The sequence below is a fragment of the Lithobates pipiens genome, unplaced genomic scaffold (genome assembly GCF_037356315.1).
Source record: "Lithobates pipiens isolate NorthernLeopardFrog02 unplaced genomic scaffold, aLitPip1_a1.2 Scaffold_19, whole genome shotgun sequence".
In the NCBI taxonomy this organism is placed as follows: domain Eukaryota; kingdom Metazoa; phylum Chordata; class Amphibia; order Anura; family Ranidae; genus Lithobates; species Lithobates pipiens.
This window is the reverse complement of record NW_027507764.1, coordinates 174,751,208-174,770,736: the sequence shown is the minus strand read 5'-3', so window position 1 is coordinate 174,770,736 and position 19,529 is coordinate 174,751,208. Positions and strand designations below refer to the sequence as shown.

The 19,529-nt window shown below is 40.6% G+C and overlaps 2 protein-coding genes across 2 annotated transcripts in view; one reads left to right on the top strand and one right to left on the bottom strand.

The window, feature by feature from the left end:
• Positions 1-7,299, top strand: part of SH3BP5 (SH3 domain binding protein 5) — an 83,077-nt gene extending 75,778 nt beyond the window's left edge. Inside the window, exons 8-9 of the mRNA XM_077491489.1 lie at positions 1,553-1,813; positions 5,477-7,299. Coding sequence (XP_077347615.1) covers positions 1,553-1,813; positions 5,477-5,682 — 467 coding nt within the window. The 3' untranslated portion in view covers positions 5,683-7,299. The remainder of the gene's footprint in view (positions 1-1,552; positions 1,814-5,476) is intronic.
• A 2,219-nt stretch (positions 7,300-9,518) lies between these two features.
• The window catches only part of CAPN7 (calpain 7), a 134,415-nt gene continuing 124,404 nt past the window's right edge, over positions 9,519-19,529 (bottom strand). Inside the window, exons 18-21 of the mRNA XM_077491488.1 lie at positions 16,319-16,381; positions 15,003-15,133; positions 12,332-12,424; positions 9,519-9,958 (exon numbers count right to left, since the gene is read on the bottom strand). Coding sequence (XP_077347614.1) covers positions 9,814-9,958; positions 12,332-12,424; positions 15,003-15,133; positions 16,319-16,381 — 432 coding nt within the window. The 3' untranslated portion in view covers positions 9,519-9,813. The remainder of the gene's footprint in view (positions 9,959-12,331; positions 12,425-15,002; positions 15,134-16,318; positions 16,382-19,529) is intronic.

Below are 19,529 nucleotides of genomic sequence, written 5' to 3'. Positions count from 1 at the left end.
CTGATCTGCTGGGGGCTGCATACACAGATAAGGGTTTGGTATGGATTTGGGGGGGGGGTTTGAAGAAAAAAAAAAAAAAAAAAAAAAAAAAAAATATATATATATATATATATATATATATATATATATATATATATATATATATATATATATATATATAAAATCATTTTTTATATTATTTCCGTCAAGTCGTATTTTTTTTTTTTTTTTGTACATTCAACTGTCAGTGGGCAACCAGCTATATACAGTGTGTTAAAGAAAAAAAATGCATCAAAAAAGCGTCACTTGTGTTTTTGGTGCAGTGCATGTTATCTCAGCTTGCAGAGCTTGGATTTTTTTGAGTCGCGTGTCATCATTTTATTTTTATTTTTTTTCCTGATGACCAAGGAGCAAAATGCATTATTTGTTGTGTTGAATTTGAATGCAAGAATTAAAAAAAAAATTGAAAATGTATATCATGTTTTTACAATGCACAGATGAATGGGCCCTAAATGATGTTTTCATAGGTTTATATGACAGCATTTAGAGAGCTAGGGTTATTTCTGGTTGACAAAAAAATTCTCTAAAATGTGACAAATATTTACTATTGTATCTAGAATGCTACATGTGCAGCACTCATAACACTGAATTTGTTGTATTTATAACATCCCACTGGTTGGGTGATTTTTTTTAATTTATTTTTTTATTCAAGTTTAACTAAACCCAAGAACAGATGTTTATGTAGTCATTGGATGTGATGAGTGCATTCATGTTTTTTATAGACTAGCTAGCTTCAGTTTCTGCAAGCACAGAAAAGTACTGTTGATCCTGATTCCTGACAAACAGTGAATGTCAGTGTTTTATAGTCTAAATAAGGGAAGCAGCCTAGGGTGAGTGACAAAGGTGCCCCTAAATAGACATAGTACAGAGAGTGAGTGTTGTCATCCTGGGTCAAGAAATGTGTTACTGGCAATATCACCTGGTGAAAGTAGAGAAGAAAATGTTCGAGAAAAAGAAAAGTAAAGCAGCCACCACATCTAAGGACTGACTAGCTGCAATGTATTCCATTTTTGTGTAATATATACTTCTTTAGCTAAGCATATGCCCAGCTGTCACCACATTATACTATATTTTAACTTCCTCCCGCTGGTGCTAATTTCCTATTTTTTTCAACAAAACTTTCAGATTTATTCTTGTAAATCTGATTGTAAGATGTACAGTGGGGAGAACAAGTATTTGATACACTGCCGATTTTTTGCAGGTATTCCTACTTACAAAGCATGTAGAGGTCTGTAATTTTTATCATAGGTACTCTTCGACTGTGAGAGACGGAACAATTTGGTCTTATAGGTAAAAGCTGACTTATGCCACGGTAGTATTAGGCTGACCAGATTTTTGGGAGCTGGACTTATGAACTCTGCGCCAAGGTCTTCTTCATATTGCATTAATTTCTGCTATTTTGGCAAATGCCATGATGGCCAATATACTATACACCTGTCCTACCATTGCAGTTGGCTCCTGCTCATGTGTAGCTGATTGTTAACTCAAGTTAAATGTGTGTTTATTTTTGCAGTGACCTCAGAAGTTTTTGATGATGATAATCTCAGCAGTGTGGTCTCAGAAGAGGACTCTGAGACACAGTCTCTCTCAAGCTACAGCTCTGGCCCAACAAGCCCTTCTGAGGTTCTGAGCCCTTTTCCAGGTGCACCCCGTCCTGGCAGCTTAGATCTTTCAAGCCCCATGTCCCTATCAGAATTTGGGTTGATATCGCCTGTTCTTGGTCCTCGCAGTGAATGCAGTGGAGCGTCGTCACCAGAATGTGATCTGGAGAGAGGTAGGATGGCTTTGGTTGCGCAGAAATAGTTTGATGTACATATCTCATGAGCCTTTGGGAAAGATTTACTAATTTAGTAAAACTGGAGCACAGAGAATCTGGTGCAGCTGTTCATAGTAACCAATCAGCTTCTAACTTCAGCTTGTTCAGAGAATTTTTTACCCCAAAAAAAAGAAAAAAAAAAACCTAGAAGCTGACTGGTTATGCTGCACATCTGCACCAGATTCGCTATTATGCATTAAAAACAGGGGTTTAGTTGCCACACATTTGGAAATGCATGTGTAAGCTGCAGGGCCCCTTCATGGTACCCTGTATTACCTGTAGTCCTAACCCTTGTAAATTTATGAGTCTCCAACAGCGGGAGCAGGTGGGTTTGGAGGTAGACCAGTTTTCCTTTTAAAGGCACAGGGGCACACTGGACACCCAGCACATCTCACAATGGCAGCAAAGGTGTCCAGTGGGCCCCGGTGCCTTTAAGGAGGATTGGGCTACCTCCAGGCCCACCTGCCCACTATTCATTAGAATGCATATGCTCTCACTGTTGGAGACTCTCATAAATTTACAAAGGTTAGGACTGCAGGTAACAGGGTGCTGGCAAGGGGCCCTGCAACTTACACATGCGTTTGCAAATGTGTGCTAACTAAACACGTTTTTAACGCATACTGTTAAAGAGGTTCATTTGGTTGGTAAGCAGACTGGTTGGTGAGTTGAGCTGGGAATTTTCTCTGCTTTTGTCTTGCATAATTTGAAGCAGCCCAGACACTGTCCTCGCTGGCATTATGTCATATCGGACTACTTAAAGTCATTAGGGCATGGAAATGTACCATAGAAAAGTAAAATCTTTACTGTAAGGGCTTGTTCACACCATGGTACAGAGATTTCAGTTTTTCTGCATGCGTTTTGCAAGGGCCCAAAGAAAACAATGGTTCTCTATGTGCCCTATTCACACGACAATGTGCAGATTTATTTTATGCACAGGAATCTGCAATGTAAATGCAGTTTTCTGCACGGAAAAATAAACGGACATGAAATTAACATTGGTGTGAATAGGGCACATAACTGATGCGCATGAAAACTAATGTGAAACAGATGTAGACTGATGTCTCTGCAAATGAAATCTGTGTGGTTTTTTCGCATCAGTTTTCATGCACATACGTTGTGAATGAGCCCTAAAGGTAAAGGTTGCCATTGCTGGCCTCCTAAAAATGCTAGTTGCCTTGTCTATATAAAATCCGAAGTCTTTATCTGTATATTTGATCTGGGGTTTTGAAACAATAGGGACAGCCCTCATGTTTTTTGGCAATGATTTCTATTAAAGTAAACCTGTGCCAAGACTATGCGAGTTAAAGTATTTACATATTCTTAATAAGTAGTAAAAGAATATTAAAGGCAAAGTTCAATGAACACTTTCCAAAACGCACTCCAGCCCTAGATCCAGGGGGTTTCTTTTCTCATTCGCAGAGCTTTAGTGTGCAATGCCTCTTTGAGGTGCAGCCCTCCCAGACTGGGGAATCTTCAACAAACTGTAAAATAACAACTGTAAAATACATGCATTACCATAGACAGATTTATTCCAACACGCAAGGCAAATGGATACTCGGACAATAGAAATGAATAGACATAAAACGCCAATGCTTCGTGATATGGCAATCAGAACCAAAACTGATCGGATGGCTCACGTTCGGCTGAAGCATTTGTGTTTTATGCATATTGATTTCTATTGTCTGTGAATATCCATTCGTCTTGCACGTTGGAATAAATCTGTCTATGAAAATGCACGAGGTGTTTGTGCCCTCCTGTGTGTGTTCTGGTTTTTGTTTTTTTTACACTAAGTTCACCTTCACATAGGGGCAACTTTGGATCCGACTTTAAGTCGTCTCAAGTTGGCAACATGATAAAATCAATGTAAGTGAATGAGAGCCATCTTAATGCACACTACTGAAGTCGCTCCGACTTCAGAAAAGGCTCCTGTACTACTTCAATCCGACTTCTAGGCAACTTGTACCCATTGATTTCAGTGGAAGTTTCTTCCAAGTCTGATCCCCTGTCTTAACTGAAGCAACTTTCCAGGAAGTAAAAATAGTTTTCTAGGCAAACCGATCCCTCCCACAGAGCTGATTATTATGTGATTGGCCACTGGCAAAGTCTCTTGTCCTGGAGGCAACTTCAAGTTGCCTTGTAAGTTACCTCAAGTCGTGCTGTGATTCATACTCAAGTCATGTCCAAGTTGCCTCCCAAAGTCTCACTGGAAGTTGTGTTGCCCCTGTGTGAATGGACTCTAAGGCTAAAGGCCCAATCAAAAAAAGTAGTAAATGCAGCAACATTGACCTTATTATGAATGTGCACAGGTACAACCATCATCCCCTATGCTAATGAAAAGAGAGAGTGTCGTTTATACAACATCTCTATCATTCAGAAATAGCCTTGTGTTTGTCAATGAATACAAGAAGTTCCTTTTGGTTGGTTTAGGTGGAGAGGTGGGCCGATGACATCACGGTCATCTTGATCAATCTGAGAATAACTTGCATTCATTGGCACAAAGTAAGGGTCACATTAAATTCTGATCATACAGATTACCCGGTGAAAACAGAGGGAAAAAGCCTAGAAAAAAGAAAATGAATTCAGCCACCACATCTAATGATTGGTAAGCTGCAATATATGACATTGTTAGTTTTGGGTTTAATACTACTTTAAGTAAGTTCAGGAGTAATGTATTTGGAGTGCAGTGGTATTCAGTCTAATACAGGAGGTGTGTTCATAATTCCTCGTTGGAAACACATCGATATGGCATGCACCTCTTGCTTTGATCTCCCCCCAGAGCCTGGGCACAGTAGGAGTGGATGATGTCATATAAAAGAAAAATAATAATCAAATTTAAATGTAAGGCAATATTTGTGAAAACTTAAGGGTCCTTTCACACGGGCTGTCTGATCAAGTCCGCCTGTCAGTTTTTAGGGTGGATCTGATCGGACCCTCCAGTCTCCTCTATCGCATGGCAGATGTCAGCAGACACCTGCCACTATCTGATTCTGCCCGCAAAAACCAGGTGGATGGTGGTCTTATTTTCCATCCCTCTGGCAGATCGGATAGAAACAGACAGGCGGTCAGTTTCCATCTGATTTCCCATAGAGGAAAGCAGGACTGTCCATTCTGCACAGTGAGTGGACATGGACCTGTCATCTGCCTGCTCAGCTGGGATCAGTGAAGCTGGTAACATGGAGGCGCCCATGTGGAAGGACCCTAAAGGTGGGCATGGTCCTGGAGTTCAGCTTTAAAGCGGACCTTTACTCATTTATTTATTCATTCATTTTAGGTAAATTTATTCCACTGACACAAACCCCACCCCTTTTTCCTGATAAGAGGACAAATATAATAAAATTAACCCCAGAGGTGTTCTGTTTTTCTTAAGTTGTTAGAAACTGAGTGAACCATCTGAACATGAGTCCATTGTGATAATTAAGAATCTTCGAGAATGAATTACTTCATGGTACAAGCAGTTGGAGAGGTCAGGGTTGGTTTGTGTTTGAAAAATATTTTTTACTATACTTATTCAAGTATTTACATACAACGTAGTATATTGTATAGCAATAGTCTAGGGACGGGTACACTTTAAGCACAGTTTTTTTGTGTGTGGTGAGTGATATTGTTTTCTTTCTTGCTTAGGGAATAGAGCTGAAGGATCAGAAAGCAAAGCCCAGGACAGACTAAATAACAACAGCAATATCGTCAATAAACCCAGAGCTTTGTCAGCGTTGGATAACAGTATGAAGCAGCTGTCTTTGGATTGTGCAGACAACGAAGCCAACTCGGACATAAAGTGTACACGCTCCCAGTCCCTGGCCTCAACAGTGCTGGTCAATGCAGTGTGAACAATGTGTCATAAGGTTTAGACTGCACCAAGAAGATTTTCTCAGCACATGATGTGTGTACTGCTAAGAGAACCTGGGCTGAATGGAGGCTGCATATCATGAACTAATGTGATGGGGGAAGTACAGATGGCTTTCCAGTAGGCTTCCACTTCTCTGCTTGCCGTCCTTCACCAAAAAAAGCTCAATATAAGGAATGGAGAGTAGGATATCTTTAGTCAGAGCAATAAATAGAAACACAGACTTTGCCAAAGGGTTGACTTGCCAAACAAGTATTGTTACAAGGCTTTCTGTTCCTTGTGTCTTTTGCCATATAGGACCATAAACTACTTTGGTCTGTCAGATGTTTAGTATCCTTGTATTATATGCACATAAATCGCCCATCAAATGTGACGACTATGTAACTTTTCAAAGTAAACCGTAAAGTAGTCCTATGTAAGTGATTATTTTTTTTTTTCAATCAATTAATACTCCATTTAAAAAATATTCAAACCTCAACCAGTAAGAAAACATGTCTAGGTTTTTTTGACCTTCCATCATTCATACACCAGTCCAATACTATTTGTAGATGATCTATCAAATGTTCATTTTTGTCATCAGCCTTACCTTTTGTTTTACGTTGGGTCAAGAATCCAAATGTTGAATACAGCTACAGACACTCTGAATACATATCTTTTTATAAGCTGCTGTCTATTCGTACAAACAATTGATATGTATCACCCTACCAGCATTTACCACTGTAATAATACCAGGATGCGTTTACTAAATTGGCCAAACAGACATCTACTGATGCATATCATCCCACAATCCATCTCTCTGACCCATCTACCTACACAGGTAATTTGACATATCAACATGGCTCATCTTGCATTTGCACTCATACGCTCTTCGGCATACCTTCATGTCTGCTATGTGGATTTCAGTATTAGACATGTTGGGTTTATTAAAAGAAGAAAAAAAAAAAAACGATCTGTAAGTTAGCTTGTAACATATTTATTTGTATTTACATTAGCTTTGTACACTTCATATTTTTTGACTGATAGTTTGACTTGCTGGTCATTTTCTATAAATATGAATGTTTTGTTAGTATATGTTCTAACTTTTTTTTATTATAGCAGAAGAATTCTACCATGTGCCATGTTTCCAGATTTTATAACTAGACTTTCCCTGCTATTAATCACATATTTGAATGAGGCATAATTTCACAGCAGATATGGAGAAAGCAAGAGACTTCACCTGGATATTTTGTATGTCTACAGTACAGCAGAGTATTGCTGATGCTGGCTCATGCCTTGTTTTGTATACAGTACTGTGGTACACACTCCAGTAAAGTAACTGGCCATGCATGTTGCATGGGTTTCCTAGTTGTGTAGGAAGTAGAGTTTGGCTGAATACAGGCAATGATGCTGCTCTATAGAGACAGTGGAGTTTGTGCTGCTGATTTGTAGTCCTAGGATAGACTAGCCTGTTTTCTATGTAACTGACATGTTTGCTTTGAATCATTTCTGAGGCAAATTTAGTAATACTGGAATGTGTCTTGTTTTGTGTTCCGTCCTATCTACACCTTGTATGTTTCCCCAAAAAATGATGTGTATTAAAGGGTGTTTCATGCAACTTAAATTGCCTGTTTTTGATTTTCTCATTTATTTGTCTTGAAGCTGTTCTGCTAATCAGGCAGTTGCACTTAAAAGAAGACTTCCAGATATAGATATTTTGACAACGTTGATTGGACCAGTGTTGCCATGCATATACTATGCAAAACCAAAGAAATTCCCAGCTCAGTTTACCGACCAGCCTGCAATCAACTGAATTATCCTAACAGCATATGTTAAAAACAGCGGTTTAGTTTGCACACATTCAGATACTATATCTGGTCAAACTCCTTGGAAATCACTGTAGTAGGAACCCCGTGTCTAGCTGCTACCCTGTTGCAATGTGAACACGTAAGGTCACCCACTCATCATGGGTGCCATTCAGAGATTTATTCACAAAATTAAAGTGACCTTAGAGTGGCATCTGTGCCAAGCATGCAACCTCCTGTGTTTACAATGCAGCAGGATAGCTGGTCAGCACAGACGCTAAAGGAGATCACTGTAGTGGTGATGCCTACTACAGTGGTTTCTAGCTTCTAAAAGTATCCTCCACAGGTATGGTATATTACATAGTTACATTGGTGCAAGCTGAACCTCCAGGGAAGAATGAACCCAGACTAAGTCTTCGATTACTTTAGCTCAGGGAGACGGGAGTTCTTGCCACCTGATGGAATTTAGAGCAGATTCAAAGAGGTGTCTTCTCTTGAAGGGCGTGTTGGGCAGGCCCTTCTTGGACACAGGTTCTATAGTTTAACACTTTAGCCAAATTGTTCTCCAGATGGGGACTGATGGGACTCATGCAAGAAGTAGTCCGCAAATGAAATACTTCTATACATTTTATGCGGCACATATGCAAGATGCTAATTTATATGAATGAAGGAACATTGTGTAACCTGTTCTTACTGGCATAATGCATATATGCAAACGCATGATGGGGGGGGACTTAATGCTGGGCTGTCACATATATACTATTACCAAAAGTATTGGGACACCTGCCTTTACACGCACATAAACCTTAATGGCGTCTTAGTCTGTAGGGTTCAATATTGAGTTGGCCCACCCTTTGCAGCTTAACCTCTTCTGGGAAGGCTGTCCACAAGGTTTAGGAGTGTGTCTATGGGAATGTTTGACCATTCTTCCAGAAGCACATTTGTGAGGTCAGGCACTGATGCGGACAAGGGCTGGCTTGCAGTCTCCGCTCTAATTACTCTCAAAGGTGTTCTTATCAGGCTGTCAGGACTCTGTGCAGGCCAGTCAAGTTCCTCCACCTCAAACCCGCTCATTTGTGTCTTTATGGACCTTGTTTGTGTACTGGTGCGCAGTCATGTTGGAACAGGAAGGGGCCATCTAAAAAACTGTTCCCACAGAGCTGGGAGCATGAAATTGTTCAAAATGTCTTGGTATACTGATGCCTTAGGTGTTCCCTTCACTGAAACTAAGGGGCCAAGCCAAACCCCTGAAAAACAACCCCACACTATAATTCCCCCTCCATTAAATGATTTGGCAACTTTGGTAAAGATTATATAGGAACCTTTTGTAGGTCATTCACGCCAAAGCAAATTCTCTTTCATACAAAAAGTGTTAGGGGAGAGCTCTACCACTAAAAATTAAATAAAAATTCTACAATTTCACTTGAATATTACTAATCAAGAAATAAAGATTAAATACTGCAGATGCTGACTTTTAAAATAAGGACACTCACCTGTCCCAGGGTCCGGCGATGTCGGCACCCGAGGCCGAACCGTCCCTTGGTCCACAGATTCTGTTGCCGCCGCCATCTTCAGTAAGGGAATCGGGAAATGAAGCCTTGCGGCTTCACTTCCCTACTGCGCATGTGCGAGTCACGCTGCGCAATTCAAATGCTCTCTGCTGTCTATGGGACCCGTGTGTGTCCCAGCAGACAGTGCAGTGGGACGGGAAGAGGCGTAGACTCACGTGGGAGTCTATGCCTGGCAGTGGGTGCAAATACCTGTCTTAGACAAGTATCTCTGCACCCCCCTGAAAGGTGCCAAATGTGACACCGGAGGGTTCCAAAAAGCGGAGGTTCAATTTTTGTGTGAACCTCCCAAAATTTCCAACTCTCTTTGGCTGGTGCAGAGTTTCAAAAATATCACACAGCTCTCAGCGAATCATCTGATAGAAAACAGTGGTTTTAATCTCCAGAATTTACAAAAACCTGATATCCATTTTGAGTGGACTGACCCTTTAAATCTGTATATACATAACAAATTAAAATAAACACATCACTGTGTTGGAAAAATATTTATTTATAGCTCTATTATTTGAATAAAATATTCAAGTACACATTAAACTGCAGGCTGCCAGCAGTACCCTTTCCCTTCTAAAAAAAAAAAAAAAAAAAAAAAAAAAAAGTTCTTCAGGAAGGGTTGTATGCGCAGTATGACAATCTAGAACAGTATTGAGAGGCCTAATGACTTCTGCATGCACCACTGAGACTCCATGCATGGCTGCGTCCTCCTGCTACTAGTCAGAATTGTATTGCGGCGGTATGTCCTGAGAAGAGCTTGTTGACATTTCTCGATCATTGCAGCTGGGATACCTTGATTGGTATAGAACTATTAAAGTCCAAAAAGAAGGGGCCTTCCTGCGCAGGTAAAAATGTGGTGGGGATAATGTTATACACGCCGGCTGGTACAGATTCTATTTCCAGGTAGCAGAATCCACATCTGTGGGGAAAAAAAAAAAAAAAAACTGAATTTCATCAGAACTATTATACAGATTTATAGGTGCCAATTGTTTTATAAAAATACATTGTAAATATGCAAAATAACCATTAAAGTAAGCTAATCACAAACTTGAACATTTTTAACTGAGCATATGATAAAAAAATTTATAAATCATAAAACAGATGTTATTGTCAACAAAAACTGCACACCAAATCCAGAGATACAGTATAGACTTTCATGAGGCCTCATGCACACTAGGTGTAAAAACACTGCTTTTAAGGGCGTTTGGCAGTTTTTTTTTTCTCTGCCTCTAAACACCCCTCTGTTAGCCTATGTGCCCATTTTATAAAGGCCATTAAAACCTTAAATGTGCCCAGGCGCAATGAAAGTGGGGAGGGACACTGGTGCAACTGCCAAAAACCACAATAGTCATGGAATGATAAACCTAAAGAGTCTCTTGGTCCTTGAAAAAAGTCCATCTAAAAACACTGTACTGTACATATGCGTCCATTGTGCTGATTTGCAAAACACAGCTCTAGGTGCGTTCTCCTACTGTCTGCACATGTGCACTACAGCACAGAATGATTGGCTCTTAGGGCTTGTTTACACTTGCATTGCTCTCTAAAATGTTATCCGTGGTAGACCACTTTTCAGCAGGAGTTTGACAGGCCAGCAAGGAGGTGATATGTCCCCTTTTTTAACTTCACCACCACACTGCACCCACATGTATAGCATGCAGTCATGGCGTAGCTCCATTCACTTGAACTGGACACTTTTGGTGGGGATGTACTGCTGCCAAAAGCAAAAGTAGGTATAATTCTTGCTGCAAAGAATCACACCCATGTGAAGTTATACAATCCTGTCTGGCTGCGATTGACAACCACTAGTACACACAGGAAGAACCGGCCAGGTCAATAGAAACCAGCTGTCATTTGACCCATGTGTATAGCAGCCAGGCCGGCCTCTGTTGGAGGGGCATGATTGAGAAAGGTCTGCCAATCAGCGCTCTCAGCCAATGGCTGAGAGAGCTAACTGTTGTGTTCTGGCAGGCAGGGGGGTGCATCCACATGTAAGAACAATAGCTCAGCGGCTTAGTACAGTGGCTCTTCCTAAGCTCCTTTTTTTTTTCCGTTCAGATCGCTGGGTTGAACGAAAAAAACACTAGTGTGTACCAGGCTTGAGCCTCAGTGCTGCCCATCCCTCTCTCCACCTGCGTGTAGTTGTACACTCAGATATCAAGACACATCTAACCACTTATACAAGGTTGCATTTAATTATACAGTTTAATAAAAACAAACAGCATTAATTGGTATTTTATATGTACCGGGTATTTAGCTTTGAATCAATAATGGGTGACCTTTAAAATTTAGAAACACACTTTCCTCAACTGATGCACTATGCACATACCACTGGTTGATAAAGAGAATACTGCGCACTGTTGGTCATCTGTGCTGTATTGCTATAACTAAATCTATTTTCAACCTTTGTGCACCAAGCACAGCAATATTTTTTTTCCACAAATCTTTGCATTGTGCTACTACCCCTTTCTGTGCACAGCTACATGCAGTCATACTATTACCACAGTGCAAGAAATGTCACTTCTAAAGTGTTACTTAAAAAAAAAAAAAAAATGGTTGATCCTGCTGGTACCCAATGCAGCTAAGGATTTTGCAGCTATGGTGGCAACTCTGCACATGATGAGTCTTCAGTGAGTTTCTATGCACACATGTGGGTCTATACACAGTGGTAAATGACAGCCCACTCCCTCCCTCCTCCTCCTTGCCCACTAACCAGCTAAACATGATAGGGACGTGATATTATATGTAGATTAATGGAGGCATCACCTCCCTCTTATTCTAAGATACAGGATGGAGAGTCCGTGACTGGCAAAAATCCACCCACACCATGTTACTGCCAAAAAGTAATAAAGATTTGATTTCAAATTATATATATTTGTATGACAATTTAAAACAGTTTATTGATATTATTTATTTTTACTCTGTATTCCAAAGGCTGTTTATTTTATTTTGAACATGTGACCAGCAACAGAGGACTAGAAGCTCCTTCTGCTTATGTTTCCCTACAGACAGGTTGGGAAAGCTCTGGGTCATGTGACAGCCGTATATCGATTAGGAAAAAGCTACTTAATTACAGTGACATCATCATCCACACATAGAATGGACAATGTATATTAAACAGTGTATGCTACACATTAATCTGCTTTCGGCAGCATGTCAAATGCAAGCCAGCTTTGCCCACATACAGTATATAAAACACAAAATGCATAGAACCATTTCTTTTGTTGTTAATAAAAGCAAGTTCCAAAAGAACCTGTTGGAGTCTGACTGCATATATTCTTCAGCAACACAATACCTGTAATCTCCGCTGCTTTTCTTCTGGAATCCGGATGGTCCTGGATCTCCATTTGTAGACACGGTAACAACCTCAAAACCCACGCTATACTGTCTGCAAGGTTTATACAACAACATTTGCATTACGTTTTCTAACGTATGTGTAAGTGACAAAAATATGACATTGTTATGTTCAGAGAGTCACTAACATGACAGTAAAGCATTTTATACTTCATAATATTATATTTATTCCTGTGCACCATTACACTTCAATATAATTTATATTGAGATCACTGTACTTGTCTATAGACTGGTGTAGAACAATAATAACTAACCATGGTTGCATGCAAAATTCACCATTTTGCGCTGCACATGTGACCATTTTAGTAAACTACTATGGAGCAATTTGTGTATATATCAACTGTTTATAAAGTGCAGTTTTGCCTGCACAGTGTGAAAGACCGTAGCACTGATCAAATGGCTGGGTGTCAATGAAAATTTCTACATTGCTCATAGTGACCACAGCGGTGTCATTTTGTTCTTATTGCCTAATGATTAAAGCTGAATTATCCCCCCCATATAATATATATTGATTAAATTGCAGCTTACCAATTCTAAAGCCCCATACACACTATCAGATTTTCTGCTCATTTTTGTCTTCAGATTTACCAAAACCATGTAGTGCAAGGCCCTGCCTGATTACATACAAATTCAAACTCCTAAGGTTTGACCTCATATTATATGGTTTTGGTAAATCTGAAGGAAAAAAAAAATCAGCAGAAAATCTGATAGTGTGTATGGGGCTTTACATGTGGTGGCTACATTCTTTTTTTTTTTTTTTGTTAACTTTCTTCTTTTATTTCCACCTGGTAATCTGGCCAGTAATTTATTTTTCAACTTGCTTTAAAGGCTTCAGCTCCAGAACGTTTAGCCACCCCCCATGGCCAGGCCATTTTTTGCGATACAGCACAGCGTTACTTTAATGCAGTTGTGCGATGCTATACACAAATAACATTTATGTCCCTTTTTCCTCACAAATAGAGCTTTTTTTTGTTGGTATTTGATCACCTATGCAACTTTTATTTTTTGCGCTATAAACAAAAAAAGACTGCAAATTTTGAAAAAAATAAAAAAATTTTTTTACTTTCTGCTACAAAACATACCTAATCAAAAAATGTAAGAAAACGAATTGCTTCATTAATTAGGCAAATATGTATTCTGCTACATATTTTTGGTAAACAAAAATCCCAATAAGTGTATATTAATTGGTTTGCGCAAGAGTTATAGCATCTACAAACTATGGGATATTTTTATGGAATTTTTATTTTATTGGCAGTGATCAGCGACTGATAGCAAGACTGCGACATTGCAGCAGACAAATCGGACACCAAGTGATACTTTTGATACTTTTTTTGGGGACCAGTGACACCAATACAGTGATCAGTGCTAAAACATATGCACTATCAATGTACTAATGGCACTGGCATAGAAGGGGTTAACATCAGGGGCGCTCAAAGGGTTAAATGTGTTCCTAGGGAGGGTTTTGTAACTGTTGGGGGCACTTTAATGTGGGAAGACAGAGATCTGTGTTCCTGCTTAGCAGAAACACAGGATCTCTGTCTTCCCTTACAGAACAGTGATCTGCCTTGTTTACATAAGCAGACCGCCACTCTGCCTCTTTTGGGAACGATCAGCAGGTCGCGCTAAGTCCAATCACAGCGACAGCTGGTCAGCAGCGCAAGTGCGTGCCACAGACCCGGAAGTGCAAAATCAAGTACCTGTACGTGATTTTGTATAGAGGAGCTGCCGCCCCGCAGTACATGTACGTGGGGCAGTTGACAAGAGGTTAACAGACCAAGCTGACCACACAATGTAGCAGACAGAGGATTGAGACAAACCATTTTGCACTGACGGGGGTGCTTATAATGATCAGCGTTTATTGATTATTATTTATGTAAAAATCCCAAAAGGGGGGGAAAAAAAAAAAAAAAAGAAAAATGTTGCTGTAACTGCTGAAAAAGTAATAGCTGCTTTTAAATCAAGCCCATCCAAACCTACTAGTGTACCTTCTATTCCCAGATTGACAAAAACTGCTGCCCAAAAGGTGTCTTCTATCTGGAGTGGAGACAACCTAAGACAAGAAGTGTTTTATTGGCCAGATCACCAGGGGAAAAAAAAAAGTTTAAAAAAGTAAACTAATGCAGCAACCACATCTAATGATTGGTTATTTTTTGGTTTAGCATTGCTTTAACACCATACATGCATAAAAACTGATGGAAGAACCGCACAAATTTAACTTGCAGAGGCACAAGTTTACATCATTTTGCATTCACACTTCTCCTCTGTCCTGTTCACACCACAGTGCTGATGTCATGTCAGTTTTTTTCCGCTGCGTACACGTTGCAGATTCCTGCGTGGAAAAAAATCTGCACATGACACTGGTGTTGTGGAGTAAACAGGACACAGACAACAATCTGCTACATCTTGAGAAATAATATTACCAGTGCGTTACAAGGTGCATTACAACTGTGCTGGTGGAATCATATACAACACTTAACTGCAATGTAACCGACTTCTGCCCTTCCAGATGGTATAAATATTAATGTCTGAGGTTACTGCTTTTGGCTGCTGTAATAAATGAAGGTCATATTTTGTGCTAATTTTATACACAGCTCAAGTGCCATACTACAAACCTTGGTCCTCTCAACTCAGTCAGTAACGGTCCAGCTTTCTCCACGTGAAACTGGTACACAGGGTTGTTCTTGTGCGTTTCTCTAAAGTTGCCACATCCTCCCGCACTCTGGCCTTTCCACTGACCATTGATCTACAAAATGCATTGCTTGTTAAGATCAAGAAAGGACAAAGTCTTCTAAACGTGTGACTTTTAATTTGGAGTAGAAGGCCCAGATAAGAAACAATTATTATTATTAGTATACAGGATTTATATAGCGCCAACAGTTCGTGTAGCACTTTATTATATAAAGGGAGTAAATACAAGAGTGTTAGGAGGGCTCTGCTCCTGCGAGCTTACAATCCAATAGGGAAGGGCTGATGGAACAAAAAGGTAATAACTGTGAGGGATGAACTGATAGGAGAAATAGAAGAAGATTCAGTTATTAGCTAAAGGCAAGATAGGCTTCCCTAAAGAGACGCGTTTTCAGGGATCGGGATCACCTAATGGGAAAGGCTCTGGAGAAGTCCTCAAGACAAGCATAGGAGAAAGAGACAAGGGAGCTAGAGAGCAGGAGGTCTTTGAAGGAGCAGAGATGGTGGTTTGGGTGATATTATATTGGGTAGCACTTTTGCCTTGCAGCAAAAAAAGGTAATTGGTTCAAATCCCAACCACAGCACTAACTGCTTGGAGTTTGCATGTTCTCCCTGTGCCTGCGTAGGTTTCCTCCCACACTCCAAAAACATGCTGGTAGGTTAATTGGCTCCTGTCTAAATTGGCCCTAGTATATGAGATAGGGACTTTCGATTGTAAGCTCCTTGAGGGCAGGGACTGATGTGAATGTACTACATATATGTAAAGCGCTGCATAAAATTGATGGCGCTATAGAAGTACCTGAAATAAATAAAAATAATAAGAGATAAGATTGGTGATGTAGCTCGGGGTAGAGTTGTAAATGGCTTTGTACTCTATGTTATTGTTAGTCTTTTTTATTTTATTTGTTGGGCAATGGGAAGCCAGTGGATGGATTGGAAGAGAGGTAACGGACACTGAATGGCAGATGGCTCTGGCAGCAGCATTTATGATAGACTGAAGAGGGGTTAGCCTGCAGACAGGTAGGCCAAGGAGGAGGGAGTTACAGTAGTCAAGGCGAGAGATAACAAGGGAGTGAATAAGTTGTTTAGTGGTGTCAATGGTTAAGGGGCGCATTCTGGAGATGCTACAGAGGTGAGGGAAAGATTGAGTTTGTGCAAGTGGCAAGACATCCATACTGATACTGTATGTCAGTTAGTAATGTGAGAGAAGACTGAAGGAGTGTGGTGAGAAGAATGGTCTTACCCGTTTGTTTATTGTGTATGGTGTTGGGATCTTAGAGAATGTAAACTTGCAAGCTGCATATACCTACAATAAAATAACAAGTCAAATCAAAAACAAGCATTACAGATTTGTGCTTTTTTTCCTCATGTAAAAGGACAATCCTATTCAAATAAGCCAAGATACATCATTCCTTTCTCACCCTCACATCTAATGCTGTGTACACATGACTGGACTTTCCGGCAGAAAAGGTCATACGGAATAATTTCATTGAATATTCCGATCGTGTGTGGGCTTCATCTGACTTTTTTCTTCAAAAATTCTGATGAATCTAGAAATAGAACGTTTTAAATCTTTCAGACGGAATCAATTCCTATCGGCAAAATCGTTCGTCTGTATGCTAGTCCGACGAACCGAATACGACGCAAGGGCAGCTATTGGCTACTAGCTATTGAACTTCCTTTTCCAGTCCCATCGTACGTCATCACGTTAGAAACAAATGGACTTTGGTGTGATTGTGTGTAGGCAAGTCCGTTTGGTCGAAAATCCGTTGGAAAGATCGCCAGAGTTTATTCTGACGGAAAGTCTGGTCGCGTGTATGCGGCATTTGGCTTCATGTACACGGGGCATTTCTCAACCTCTCCTGAACGCTGGAACATCACAGTTAGTAATCCACGTTTAAAAACGTGTGTTTAGCAGTGTTTACAAGCCGCGTTTGCGTTCAGAAGCGGTTACTAAAGATAACCTCAGGAGTCCCTCCCAAATGATTAGAAAGAGCTAAAAACAAGTATGTATCAACTATTTCAGCCATTGTGTGAGAGAACAGTGTGAGTAGCAGCTGAGGAAGCAGTGTGCTTGTAGCTAGCTGTTATTTTTTGGTTGGTTTGTTAATATGCATCCCATGATGAGCATGTGTGAGGAAATGCTCCTGATGTAGCTTTTGCTGAGGCTCCAGCAACGTAGAAAATTGCGTGAGAGGACCAGAGTTCGTCCCTACTGGACATATCCATTGATGGCTCAACGCATGTCCACAGGATACTTTTCTAATATGTATGTTCAAGTGCGTAATTACCCAGATCATTTTTTAATATTTTGCACACGCCAATTGCCACCTTTGACGTTCTCTTGGAAAAGGTTAGACCCCGACTAGTTTGCATGGACACCAACATGAGGAAAAGTCGGACATCACTGTCACTGACCACTTCTGTCCATGTAGTGATGTGGAATTGCCGAGAGGTTCACCAGACAGTAGATGGCAGCATGTGGTGAGCAGCCAGAAGGCTGCCCGGCGTTTTCCAGGACCAGCGTGGAGGACATCACGCTGCCTCCATTTGTAAGTATGAGCCGTACACAAGTCAGATGTATCAAACTAGGGGACTGACTGTATTTTCCTTTGTGTGAAACACAGAGCGAGGAATGACTAGAACATCTGTTGGGTTATTGCAGGTATGCTGGGCTCCATTAAAGAGACTTAATGTCACAGTGACAACAGTTTCATCAGACAAGAAGTAACATAACTAAGTCTCCATTCACATTTGCCGTTTTGGGATCCCGGGCAGAATTGCTGCAATTCTGCCAGCAATCTCAATTCACACTGTAACTGCGAAACGTATGTTTGGGTGCCATTTATTTTCAATGGCACCTAAAAGTGGTGTGTTTTTGCTGCGATTTATTGCACGACAAACCACAGTGCAGGAAGCTTGTCATCTAAAAGAAGCTCCTGCTTTTTTTTGGGTGACAAGCTTTGCACACTGTGGTTTATTGTATGATGAGTGCCCTTAAAAATGAATGGCACCTGAACATGCGTTTTGTGATTGCAGTGCGATTTGAGATCATGGGCAGAATTGCAGCGATTCTGCCCAAGATCTCAAACCATCAAATTGTCAATGAAGCCTAAAACATACTAAAACATTTTTATTTATTTGTTAGCTTGGTTGTTGGAGAATTCCACATTTCCTGTCTGAGGAAACTAATGTCACCTTGAAAATAAAGTGAGGGAGAGAACTGTCTAATGGAGCTCCAGATACACAACACTTTTTAAAGTTTTGGATAGAGACAGTAAGGAGAAATGAGCCGAACACCCCCCGGTTCGGTTCGCAGCAGAACATGCGAACAGGCAAAAAATTTGTTCGAACACGCGAACACCGTTAAAGTCTATGGGACACGAACATGAAGAATCAAAAGTGCAAATTTTAAAGGCTTATATGCATGGTATTGTCATAAAAAAGTGTTTGGGGACCTGGGTCCTGCCCCAGGGGACATGTATCAATGCAAAAAAAAGTTTTAAAAGCGGACGTTTTTTGAGAGCAGTGATTTTAATAATGCTTAAAGTGAAACAATAAAAGTGAAATATTCCTTTAAATTTCGTACCTGGGGGGTGTCTATAGTATGCCTGTAAAATGGCGCATGTTTCCCGTGTTTAGAACAGTCCGAGAGCAAAATGACATTTCTAAAAGGAAAACAAGTAATTTAAAACTACTCGCGGTTATAATGAATTGTCGGTCCCGGCAATACACATAAAAGCCATTAAAAAAAAAAGGGAATGGGATTCCCCCACAGTCCATTTCCAGACCCTTCGGGTCTGGTATGAATATTAAGGGGAACCCCAAACCGGAAAAAAAAAATTGCGTGCGGGTCCCCCCAAATTCCATATCAGGCCCTTCAGGTCTGGTATTTATATTAAGGGAAACCCTGCACCAAAATTGAAAAAAAAATGGCGCAGACCCCCCACAACCACCGGGCAAGGGTTGTGAGGATGAGGCCCTTGTCCCTACCAATATGGGGACATGGTGCTTTGGGGGCTAGTGTGGCCTGGTACGGTTCGGGGGGTGCTCTCTCGTTCCCCCCTCTTTTCCTGCGGCCTGCCAGGTTGAGTGCTCGGATAAGGGTCTGGTATGGATTTTTGGGGGAGCCCCACGCCATTTATTTTTAATTTTGGTGCGGGGTTCCCCTTAATATCCATACCAGACCTGAAGGGCCCTAATGACTGCTTGTTTGCATATCACTGTGACATGTCTTGTAGAATAAGGATGTAGTGTGTACTACAAAGCCATCATGACATGTAAGCCAGGAATCAGTATGTATAAGTGTACAGGGAAATCCCATCTTACCTTGTCTATTTTCTGTCCAAGGTCCAAACTCACCGACATGGTGGATATACCCTCACAAAAGGTCTTTAAGGTCTGGGGTGCCATCTGAATGGAACACAGCCTTGGACCTACATAGCACTCTGTGG